Source organism: Aegilops tauschii, chromosome 7 (genome assembly GCF_002575655.3).
Source record: "Aegilops tauschii subsp. strangulata cultivar AL8/78 chromosome 7, Aet v6.0, whole genome shotgun sequence".
Classification (NCBI taxonomy): Eukaryota; Viridiplantae; Streptophyta; class Magnoliopsida; order Poales; family Poaceae; genus Aegilops; species Aegilops tauschii.
Window position 1 is genome coordinate 590,802,082 of NC_053041.3, and position 11,634 is coordinate 590,813,715.

The following is an 11,634-nucleotide window of genomic DNA, read 5'->3' on the forward strand; positions in this document are numbered from 1 at the left end:
AAACTCCACCAATCCATACTCTAGACGCACTAAAACATCTACTAGCCTAATAAAAAGAACAACAGTTGAACGCACTACTCCATACTCCACTGACGCATACCAATAATCCCCGTCGGGGAAGCTTAATGCCATGTCGGTGCATGCTACAATTTGTCAGTAATTTTAGTTTTTGCTTGACAAAACAACATTCTATCATGCACTTCGCATGCAGAAGATAATGATGTGCAGGTATCCCTGTTCATGTTTGGGATTTCCAGAACATGCTACAGTTTCCTTTATTATTTTCTTCATATTTTTTCCCGAACGGATTTGTCGTCTAAATGTTGGAACCCTTTACTATGGAATACTCATCTTCCAAAAGATCTGAAGGAGAAAAATATTAATGCGATTCAATTTAATCGCCATGCAAAAGAGAAAACAAAGAGAAGTTACTTTGGTTCAAGAAGCTCCGTTTAAAAAAAGGTTTGGTTCAAGGAGCCTTGCTTTTGTTGTAATGTTGTTAGCACAAGTTCAGAACCAACTCCTGCTAGCAACAGAACAAGAGGGATGCAATTTTCATCTGGTCAAAAAAGGTTTGCTTTGGCAAACCTGCTATTGCAATACAAGGTTGTGGGTGAACATGTATATGCAAGCAAGAATTGGAGCAACAACTTTCACCATCCGACGAACTCGATCCCATGTGCTAGGTTGACGAAAAGGTCCATAGTGCAGTCTGGGTGAGTAATTTGTATTTAACTAGGAGTAGGCCTCATTTAATACGGCCCAGGTCACGAAGGTTAATTGCATTGAATGGTAACCTGCAGCCTTGCACCCTGATCATAAACACACCAGTAGTTGGCCCACGTTAATGTATTAACGTTGTGTATTTGCTAGCTTATCCCCGTGTATTGCCGCAGTATCCAGTTAATCACTATATTAAGTGCGAATCGCTAGCATCAATCGTCGGTCAGCATAACAACCTCGCGTGGTACCATGACACAAAAATTCGCGTCGTGTGTGAATCTACTTTATAAATTTTGGAATACATGTCATATGAGGATATGTGATAACCAGAAAAGGGGACCAGCAGAAAACAGCCAGTTACAGAATAAGATTCAGGCGGAGACCAAGCTGCTCGAAGGCGGCAATAGATGTTCTAACAAATGGCACATAAAGAGTTTCAGACGCATGACACAAAACTTGACATAATCAAAAAGAATACGATGGAAGAGGCCGCCAGGCCAGGTAGCCTGGGGAACTCGCCCGGAGAACTCACTGGCCACCACGTAGGCGGAGCACCAGATGGAGAGTAGACTCCTTCTGAATGTTGTAATCCGCCAGGGTGCGACCATCCTCAAGCTGCTTGCCCGCAAAGATCAACCTCTGCTGGTCCGGAGGGATGCCCTCCTTGTCCTGGATCTTCGCCTTCACATTGTCAATCGTATCCGAAGACTCGACCTCTAGGGTAATGGTCTTGCCGGTGAGGGTTTTCACGAAGATCTGCATGCCACCCCGAAGCCTGAGCACCAGATGGAGGGTGGACTCCTTCTGGATATTGTAATCAGCAAGTGTCCGGCCATCCTCGAGCTGTTTGCCAGCAAAGATGAGACGCTGCTGGTCGGGCGGGATGCCCTCCTTGTCCTGGATCTTTGCCTTGACATTGTCAATTGTGTCAGAGGACTCGACCTCAAGTGTGATGGTCTTTCCGGTGAGAGTCTTCACAAAGATCTGCATCTGAATAGTTGAAATTGCAAGAAAACAAGATATGTCAGGCGCATATGAACAAATCAAGAAAGACACGAGAGAAAGACAGCAATAATCTTAATCTTGCAACAGATACGAATAGTTGGAAATTGCAAACAAAGCAAGATAAATCGGCATGGTAAAGGCGTATACAAGCAGATGTACAAAGTCATGAAGCAATGTGAAGTGGAAGATCTAAACCTTACAATAAATAGTTAATCTGCATCTGTATATTAACGAATAACAACAGCAGAGCAGATGTACATCGAAGACATGGACTGGAAGACAATCTAACTGTTTACCATCTACTTCCAGTTTAAATAAAGCAGATTTCTACAACAGGTCGATCTAACTGCGGCACATTAACTGTGAATCTAACATACAATTGCAGTACTACGTCCATCCAAATTAGCAGAAAGAGATTGAATAACAATAAGGCAGAGTGGCAGACCATGGAGATTAACACCATGAGCCAGCCAAGGAATAATCTGGTGCAGCGACAAACAAGAATCCACCACGGCAGGCCCAGCACTGATCAGTAAAATTCTAATCAACAAATCTAGATGAACCATCACGGGACAGCAATTTCATAGAACAGAATTGACCAGGAGCACATACACCAATGATCCCTCAACAGCAGCTCGATGTTTTCTGTCTACCAGCATATATACAAACAAAATCATAAACCATGGGCACGGCGATCTCTGCGGATCTACGGGAATCGCCAAGGTGAATTACAAACTCATCATCTAATCACGCATCCATCTATATCTTGGGGCACAGGAAATCGACGGCGGGCGCATACCTTGATGGACGTTCGCGAGAGCTGAGATCGAGGCTTGTATCGCGGAGGATTTTCTCGATCGGAGTGGATTGGGGATTGGGGGTCGATGCGTGTGGGGGAATTTTATACTCTAGGCGAACAGAAGAGCGTACGGGTCGATGCGTGTGGGGGAATTGCAGCTGCGAGGTGGGCTTTACGTGGGCCTAACGCGAGATGGCGCGCCTACTTTCTGATCCATTTTATTGTGGGCCTGTCGCGGGCTTGTTCCCATCTGTCATGTATGTGCCGGTCTACTGTCTCCCACTTTTTTTGTCTCGAAAAAAAATGGTACTCCCCCTTTGGGAACTCGATTGTGAGCTGGCCAGAGAGCAACTCACCCCCCCCCCCCTCGCGTCGCCCCTGCTAGGGCGACTCGGGGGGCCCAAACCCTAGCTCCGCCGCCTCCCCTTTCTTCTCCCCTCCTCCTCGCCGTCGCCTGAGGCCGTCGCCGGGCAAGCCCGGGGCGTCGCCGAGGAAGGTGGCGGCGGGGCCCTGGCGCCCCTGCCTCTGCTGCGGGGGGCCGTGTTCCCTAGGGCGGCGGCCCTGGTCGGAGAGGCGTCACCGGCCCGGCGGCAGGCGGTGGCGTGGGCGTGGGCCGGCGATCCTGGCCGTGTGGATGGCGGGTGCCCCGGTGGACGGGAGCCCTGGCAGCGGCTGCTGTGGCTTGCGGTGGCGCCAGATCTGGATGCCCCTGCCCCCCCTGTTTCGAGAGCTCCGCCCCGGCCAGATCTGTCCGGCTTCTTTGCGGGCCGCCGGATCTTGCGTCGTTGGGGTGGTGGAGGCGGGGATTCGAAGACAGGGAGAAATTCCAGGCCGGCCTCGTCGGTCTTGGCGGCGGCGACGCTCGTGGCGCCGTTCCCCTCCCTGGAGGCGTCGTTCAGCTCAGATCCGACGCCCCCCATCCCTCTAGTCTCCCGGGTGAAAACCTCAACTCTGTTGGGCGGCGGCGGCGCCCTCGGCATCGCGTCCTTCCTGAAGGCGCCGTTTTTGGGAGCTAGGTGGGCAGTGGGCTTCTCGGCGATGTGGTGGGTGTGCAGCGGCGGCAGTAGCTGGTCTTCTTTGTCGGCGGCGAGTTCTTCAGTGGCTCAACGCCTACAGGGACACTATGCTACTGCTCCTCCGTCCGTTCCGTTCCGGCAGCTCTTTCTCATCCGTGTACAGTCCGTGGGTGTTGGGTGGTGCTCTGCTCATTATGATCATTCCGTGGCTAGTCGGGTGAGCTAGGTTCCTTTCCAGATGCAGCCTGCCGGTGTCTTTCCTCCCAGGTTCTAGGGTGAACTGCTACACTGTCAACGGTTCGGCGCCTTCGAGCCAGGCGAGGAGACATGGGTCTTCTTTGACGGTGGAGCTGGGAGGACAGGGCAATCCGGGGCCGCTGGTGATTTGGCGACGGCGTGCCCTTCCTCACCGTCCGAAATGCTGCTCCTGTGCTGACTTTCTCCTTCTCCCTGGTGATTTGTATGCGAATGAGGACCTACACATTCCCAAGCTGCGTGTCTCCTTGTTCGATCATTTAGCTGGGTGTGTGTGAGGCTTGTGTGCTGCTGTCCAGCGCCTCTGTATCTTGTCGTTTTTTCGCTTTCTTGTGTTGGTTTCGAGTTTGTAATCCTGGCCGGTTGATGGCTTTGTTAATTCAAAGCCGGGCTCTTCTGGAGCCTCCGTTCTAAAAAAAATTGGTACCGTCTCTCACTTTTTTTGGCTAACTTGATCACTTGTGTGTGTGCTGATGTTGACGATATGCATCTTAGTAATGCAGATGTCCGATGCATGCTCATTATTATGATTGTGTCATCTTGTCACTTTATCTTGAATCACTATAAAATGCCCTTTAAAAATAAACAGGTCTCTGATAGATAGTTGCAACTGCATTTATTTGAGAGTTAATTAAAGTTGTAGTGCATAAACTTGCACGGCGAGAACAAAATCATACATAAACTTGATAACCCCACAAGAGTGGTACATCCACTCTAATGTTGTTTCAACTTCAAAAAAAATCTAATGTTGTTTCATTTACATACCAATCAATCTGAACTGGGCCACGTCAACGGAGGCACACACCCGCCGTTATGTGCTTACAAAACCTCCTGTCGGTGTCAAAACCGGCAGATCTCTGGTAGGGGGCCCAAGCTGTATGTCTGCGGATTGATGGTAACAACAATTAAAGGGACACATTGTTTACCCAGGTTCGGGCCCTCTTAATGGAGGTAAAGCCCTACTCCTGCTTGATTATATTCGATGAGTATAGGGGTTACAAGAGTTGATCTACCTCGAGATCGGGGTGGCTAAACCCTAACTTGGCTAGCCTGTCAATGCTATGATCCTGCTTTCGGTCTAAACCCTCCGGTTTATATAAACACCAGAGGGGCCTAGGGTTGTACAAAGTCGGTTAAACAGAAAGGAAATAATACATCCGGACACCTAAACTTGCCCTTCACGTATACGGGAGTCCCAACTGGACACGAGAAGTGGTCTTCTTCCTTGTATCTTGACAGCCCATTAGTCCGGACCATATCGAATAGACCGAACGCCCGAGGACCCCATAGTCCAGGACTCCCTCAGTAGCCCCTGAACCAGTCTTCAATGACGACGTGTTCGGCACGCAGGTTGTCTTTGGCATTGCGAGGCGGGTTCCTGTCCTTGAATAACATATATCGGCTTTTCTTCACAAAAGGACTGTATTCGGCTTTGTATAATTAACACAACCCTTAGCCGCGAAGGCAGGATATGTAAAAAATAAGAATTGTGTCTTTACTGACAACTTTTTTCGGCAAAGCGTCAGACTTGACCCTTCAGTGTTTTGAACCATTTTCACACTCCACGTTTCGTGTTTCGAGGTCGAGCTTCCTTGGCCCGTCTTGTCAAAACAGAGATCGTGCCCACTTATTACGGGATTGCTCATCAATAAGATTTGGGTAACCGAACCGTTTACGGCGCACGCCCATGTTGGGAACAGGCGAGTTTCAACGCATAAGTGGGGGGACGGTTGGCATTTTTACCGCCTATAAGAGGGCAATAGATTCCTCCTTTCTTCCCCATGCCTTCTTCCAGCCTCAGCCTTCCAATCTCCCAAGCTCTAGCGCCCGAAAGAAAGCTTTCATCTTCCTCACCGCCGCCACCTCCTTCGACCATGGCCGGATCCGGTTCCAAGGGCAAGTGGGAGGCCTCCTCCGTCATGGAGAAGGAGATAAGGATCTCCGGAGCGCGGGGTACCTGGCCGCAAACATTGCGCACAGGCTCCCTGACGAGGGCCAAATCATCCCCACTCCGGCGGACGGCGAAAGGGTCGTTTTCCTCCCCCATTTCCTTAGAGGGTTAGGTTTTCCACTCCACCCCTTCGTCCGGGGACTCATGTTCTATTACGGGCTAGATTTCCATGATCTAGCCCCGAACTCTTTCCTCCACATCTCGGTGTTCATCGTCGTGTGCGAGGCTTTACTCCGCATCCCCCACACTTCGGCCTATGGCTAAAAATCTTCAATGTGAAGCCGAAGGTGGTTGACGGGTAGCATGCGTACTGTGGCGGGGCCATGATTAGCAAGCTGCCCAATGCCACATGGCCCAAGGTGGCCTTCATCGAGACCGTCAAGGTCTGGCAGCAAGAGTGGTTCTACATCACCGAGCCGCGCCATAACAAATGGGCGGCAATTCCGGAGTTCAGATCCGGACCCCCCACGAGGCTCACTTCATGGGCCGCTAAGGGCCTCGACTGGGGGCCCCAGACGGAGGTGCAGAAGCTGCGGACGCGCATCACCAACGTGCTGGGCAAGAATGTTGGTCTCACCAATGTGGTGCAGATCATGCTCTTCCGCCGCATCTTCCCCTGCCAACGCCGGGCCTCCCCCATGTGGGAGTTCAATCTGGATGAGCCGCGGACCCTGAAGCGCTTCTTTGGCACGACGCACGAAGGAATATGGAAGCTGCTCTTCAAGGCCCAGAAGAGCTGGCCTATGGAGACCAAAGACGTCGGACTCGACGCCGAGAATGCGGCCACGCCGGTAAGTATTAGCTTTTCGAAGATATGTCCGGTCTATATTTTCGATCGATATGAATCTTATCAGCCCACCTCTTTACAGGGCTGGACCAAGAAGGCGGAGTGGATCAAGAGTCCGGCTCCGTTACCCGAAGATCCAGTCACTCCCTAGCTGACGGAGATGCTGGTTCCGGCGCCCTACCAGGTGCCGGAGAAGAAGGGCAAGGAGCCCAAGGGCGGGCCCCACCGCAGAGGTCCTTCGGATGCTATGTCCGGCGAGACCGAGGTCGTCTCCTCTCACAAGGAAGACGAGCACGAAGAGGAGGAGGAGGAGGTGGAGAGCGACTCTCCTCGCAAGAAGAGGAGGAAGAAGAGGACTGTCTCCGAGAACCCGGAGGGGCGACACCGAAGAGGAAGAAGATTACCCTCTCGGCCAGTTCAGACTCGGAGTCCGAACACAGCCCGAGGAGAGCTTCCAGGGTGAAGCCCCTGGCCGAATCGTAAGTATAAAAAATCTTACTAGTTCAGTTTCTGCTTACTCGCCTTCGTTATATAAATTGTATCTTTGCTTGCATTTCAGCCCTCCACGCAATATCCCGAACACGTCGACCTCGTCGGGAAACTCTCTGGCGCCTGAAGAGGCGGAGAGCAACGGACCATTGCAGGCCCCATCCCCCACTACCATGGAGGACACCGAGGTGTCGTCCCAAAGGACCTCTCCTGGCCGAGGAGGGGCGGACGAGTTCGTCCAGAAGGCGCCCGAGGTTAATACCTCGGATCCGGGGGGCTGATACGTCTCCAACGTATCTATAATTTATGAAGTATTCATGCTATTATATTATCCATCTTGGATGTTTAATGGGCTTTACTATGCACTGTTATATTACTTTTGGGACTAACCTATTGACCCAGAGCCTAGTGCCAGTTTCTGTTTTTTCCCTTGTTTCAGTGTTTCGCGGAAAAGGAATATCAAACAGAGTCCAAACGGAATGAAACCTTCGGAAAAGTTATTTTTGGAAAGAAAGCAATACAGGGGACTTGGAGTGCAAGTCAGGAGATCAACGAGGAGAGCACGAGGCAGAGGGGCGCGCCCACCCCCTGGGCGCGCCCTCCACCCTCGTGGGCCCCTCGTGGCCCCCCTTACCGACTTCTTTCGCCTATATATCTCCATATACCCTAAAACCTTCGGGGAACAGAAGAGATCAGGAGTTCCGCCGCCGCAAGCCTCTGTAGTCAGCAAAAACCAATCGGGACCCCGTTCCGGCACCCTGCCGGAGGGGGGATCCCTCACCGGTGGCCATCTTCATCATCCTGGCGCTCTCCATGACGAGGAGGGAGTAGTTCACCCTCGGGGCTGAGGGTATGTACCAGTAGCTATGTGTTTGATCTCTCTCTCTCTCTCTCTCGTGTTCTTGAGGTGATACGATCTTGATGTATCGCGAGCTTTGCTATTGTAGTTGGATCTTATGATGTTTCTCCCCCTCTACTCTCTTGTAATGGATTGACTTTTCCCTTTGAAGTTATCTTATCGGATTGAGTCTTTAATGATTTGAGAACACTTGATGTATGTCTTGCGTGGGATAACCGTGGTGACAATGGGTTATTCTATTGATTCACTTGATGTATGTTTTGGTGATCAACTTGTGGGTTCCGCCCATGAACCTATGCATAGGGGTTGGCACACGTTTTCGTCTTGAATCTCTGGTAGAAACTTTGGGGCACTCTTTGAGGTTCTATGTGTTGGTTGAATAGATGAATCTGAGATTGTGTGATGCATATCGTATAATCATACCCACGGATACTTGAGGTGACATTGGAGTATCTAGGTGACACTAGGGTTTTGGTTGATGTGTGTCTTAAGGTGTTATTTTATTATTAGGGCTGCTTGTGACACTTATAGGAATAGCCCAATGGATTGATCACAAAGAATAACTTTGAGGTGGTTTCGTACCCTACCATAATCTCTTCGTTTGTTCTCCGCTATTAGTGACTTTGGAGTGACTCTTTGTTGCATGTTGAGGGATAGTTATATGATCCAATTATGTTATTATTGTTGAGAGAACTTGCACTAGTGAAAGTATGAACCCTAGGCCTTGTTTCCTAGCATTGCCATACCGTTTACGCTCACTTTTATCATTAGTTACCTTGCTCTTTTTATAATTTCAGATTACAAAAACCTATATCTACCATCCATATTGCACTTGTATCACCATCTCTTCGCCGAACTAGTGCACCTATACAATTTACCATTGTATTGGGTGTGTTGGGGACACAAGAGACTCTTTGTTATTTGGTTGCAGAGTTGTTTGAGAGAGACCATCTTCATCCTACGCCTCCCACGGATTGATAAACGTTAGGTCATCCACTTGAGGGAAATTTGCTACTGTCCTACAAACCTCTGCACTTGGAGGCCCAACAACGTCTACAAGAAGAAGGTTTTGTAGTAGACATCAGGGACGACGACCCCCACAACCACCAAGGGTGGAGGGTCTCATCAGTTCGGGCCCCTAATACGTCTCCAACGTATCTATAATTTTTTATTGTTCCATGCTATTATATTATCTGTTTTGGATGTTTAATGGGCTTTATTATGCACTTCTATATTATTTTTGGGACTAACCTACTAACCCAAGGCCCAGTGCAAATTGTTTTTTTGCCTATTTCAGTGTTTCGCAGAAAAGGAATATCAAACGAAATCCAAACGGAATGAAACCTTCGGGAACGTGATTTTTGGAACAAACGTGATCCAGAGGACTTGGAGTGGACGTCAAGAAACGAATGAGGAGGCCACGAGGCAGGGAGGCGCGCCTGCCCCCTGGGCGCGCCCCCACCTTCGTGGGCCACTCGTAGCTCCAACGACCTACTTCTTCCTCCTGTATATATCCACGTACCCCGAAAACATCCAGGAGCACCACGAAACCCTATTTCCACCGCTGCAACCTTCTGTACCTGTGAGATCCCATCTTGGGGCCTTTTCCGGCGCTCCACCTCAGGGGGAATCGATCACGGAGGGCTTCTACATCAACACCATAGCCTCTCCGATGATGTGTGAGTAGTTTACCTCAGACCTTCGGGTCCATAGTTATTAGCTAGATGGCTTCTTCTCTCTCTTTGAATCTCAATACAAAGTTCTCCTCGATTCTCTTGGAGATCTGTTCGATATAACTCTTTTTGCGGTGTGTTTGTCGATATCCGATGAATTGTGGGTTTATGATCAAGATTATCTATGAACAATATTTGAATCTCCTCTGAATTCTTTTATGTATGATTGGTTATCTTTGCAAGTCTCTTCGAATTATCAGTTTGGTTTGGCCTACTAGATTGATCTTTCTTGCAATGGGAGAAGTGCTTAGCTTTGGGTTCAATCATGTGGTGCTCGATCCCAGTGACAGAAGGGGAAACGACACGTATTGTATTGTTGCCATCGAGGATAAAAAGATGGGGTTTATATCATATTGCTTGAGTTTATCCCTCTACATCATGTCATCTTGCCTAATGCGTTACTCTGTTCTTATGAACTTAATACTCTAGATGCATGCTGGATAGCGGTCGATGTGTGGAGTAATAGTAGTAGATGCAGAATCATTTCGGTCTACTTGTCGCGGACGTGATGCCTATATAAATGATCATGCCTAGATATTCTCATAACTATGCACTATTCTATCAACTGCTCGACAGTAATTTGTTCACCCACCGTAATACTTATGCTATCTTGAGAGAAGCCACTAGTGAAACCTATGGCCCCCGGGTCTATTTTCAATCATATTAATCTTCCGTCAACTAGCTATTTTTGTCGCTGTTTATTCTGCAATCTTTACTTTCAATCTTTATCATAAAAATACCAAAAATATTATCTTATCATCTCTATCAGATCTCACTTTTGCAAGTGGCCGTGAAGGGATTGACAACCCCTTTATCGCGTTGGTTGCAAGGTTCTTATTTGTTTGTGTAGGTACGAGGGACTTGCGTGTGGCCTCCTACTGGATTGATACCTTGGTTCGCAAAAACTGAGGGAAATACTTACGCTACTTTGCTGCATCACTCTTTCCTCTTCAAGGGAAAACCAACGCATGCTCAAGAGGTGGCAAGAAGGATCTCTAGCGCCGTTGCCGGGGAGTCTACGCACAAGTCAAGACATACCAAGTACCCATCGCAAACTCTTATCCCTCGTATTACATTATTTGCCATTTGCCTCTCGTTTGCCTCTCCCCCACTTCACCCTTTCCGTTTTATTCGCCCTCTCTTTTCGTTCGCCTCTTCTTCGCTTGCTTCTTGTGTGTTCGTTCTCTGTGCTGCCGTCATGTCTGAAACTGGGGAGGTTATATGGAAAACTTTGATGTTTTTGATGATCCTCTTGAAGATCATACTATTTTACACACTAAAAAGTTTCAGATTGGTAGCGGTAATATTATTGGGAAAGAAGTTATTCAAGATTTCTTTACTTGGGCCGGTGCCCTGCCCCCTATGGGTGGGTCTATTCTTCATAGAACTAGTAGTCTTGCGGATGCAATATCCTTGCTCGTAGTCGAACTTGAAAGACAATTTATCCATTTGCATCCTCGCATACAAAGGATTTTTCTAGAGTTTTCCAATATCGAGCATTTTTCTGTTAAGCGAGCGGCTACTATCTTTTTGGCACATGAGTTCAGATTTATAATGAAAGAGGCCAATGAAATTTCTGCGCATTATAGGGTGGACGCTGGTCGTCCTCCCATAGAAGCTATCCTTTTTAATCAAGAAGACTTAATGCGTTTACGATCTTTAGATCATGTTGCTTACAATGAAAACCTTGGAAAAAAAGGTTCCTACCGATGTTCAAGTTGATAGAATTTCTGAACTCAATGATGACTTTGCTATTCAGATAAACGGGTTAGGTTTTTCTCTTGAACAAAGGCTCATGACTTATTGCCAAAAGAATGCTTATAATGATGAATTGGTTGTGCAATATAAGGGGCCAAAGGAGGATCCCATACCTCCCGAGCTTGATCTTGGGGACTTTTGTCCCATTAAATTTAGCCCTTTTGATTACTTTTGCTTGCCACAAAGAAAACTTGCTGCTGAACGTGGGGAATATGAGATGAGTTTTCGTGATTTACCTTACCATTATTATGGCAATACC

The 11,634-nt window shown here is 48.4% G+C and overlaps 1 protein-coding gene across 1 annotated transcript; it reads right to left on the reverse strand.

The window, feature by feature from the left end:
* Positions 1 to 984: 984 nt before the first annotated feature.
* Positions 985 to 2,686, reverse strand: LOC109741307 (polyubiquitin). Its single transcript, XM_020300384.3, has 2 exons — positions 2,528 to 2,686; positions 985 to 1,713 (listed from the first exon to the last, which is right to left on the reverse strand). The coding sequence occupies exon 2, from the start codon at positions 1,711 to 1,713 to the stop codon at positions 1,252 to 1,254; it is 462 nt and encodes a 153-aa protein (XP_020155973.1). The 5' UTR covers positions 2,528 to 2,686; the 3' UTR covers positions 985 to 1,251.
* Between the last annotated feature and the right edge of the window lie 8,948 nt (positions 2,687 to 11,634).

Bases quoted from the DNA above. Each gene is read 5' to 3' on its own strand.
- LOC109741307 (XM_020300384.3), bottom strand. From the start codon at position 1,713: ATGCAGATCTTTGTGAAGACTCTCACCGGAAAGACCATCACACTTGAG.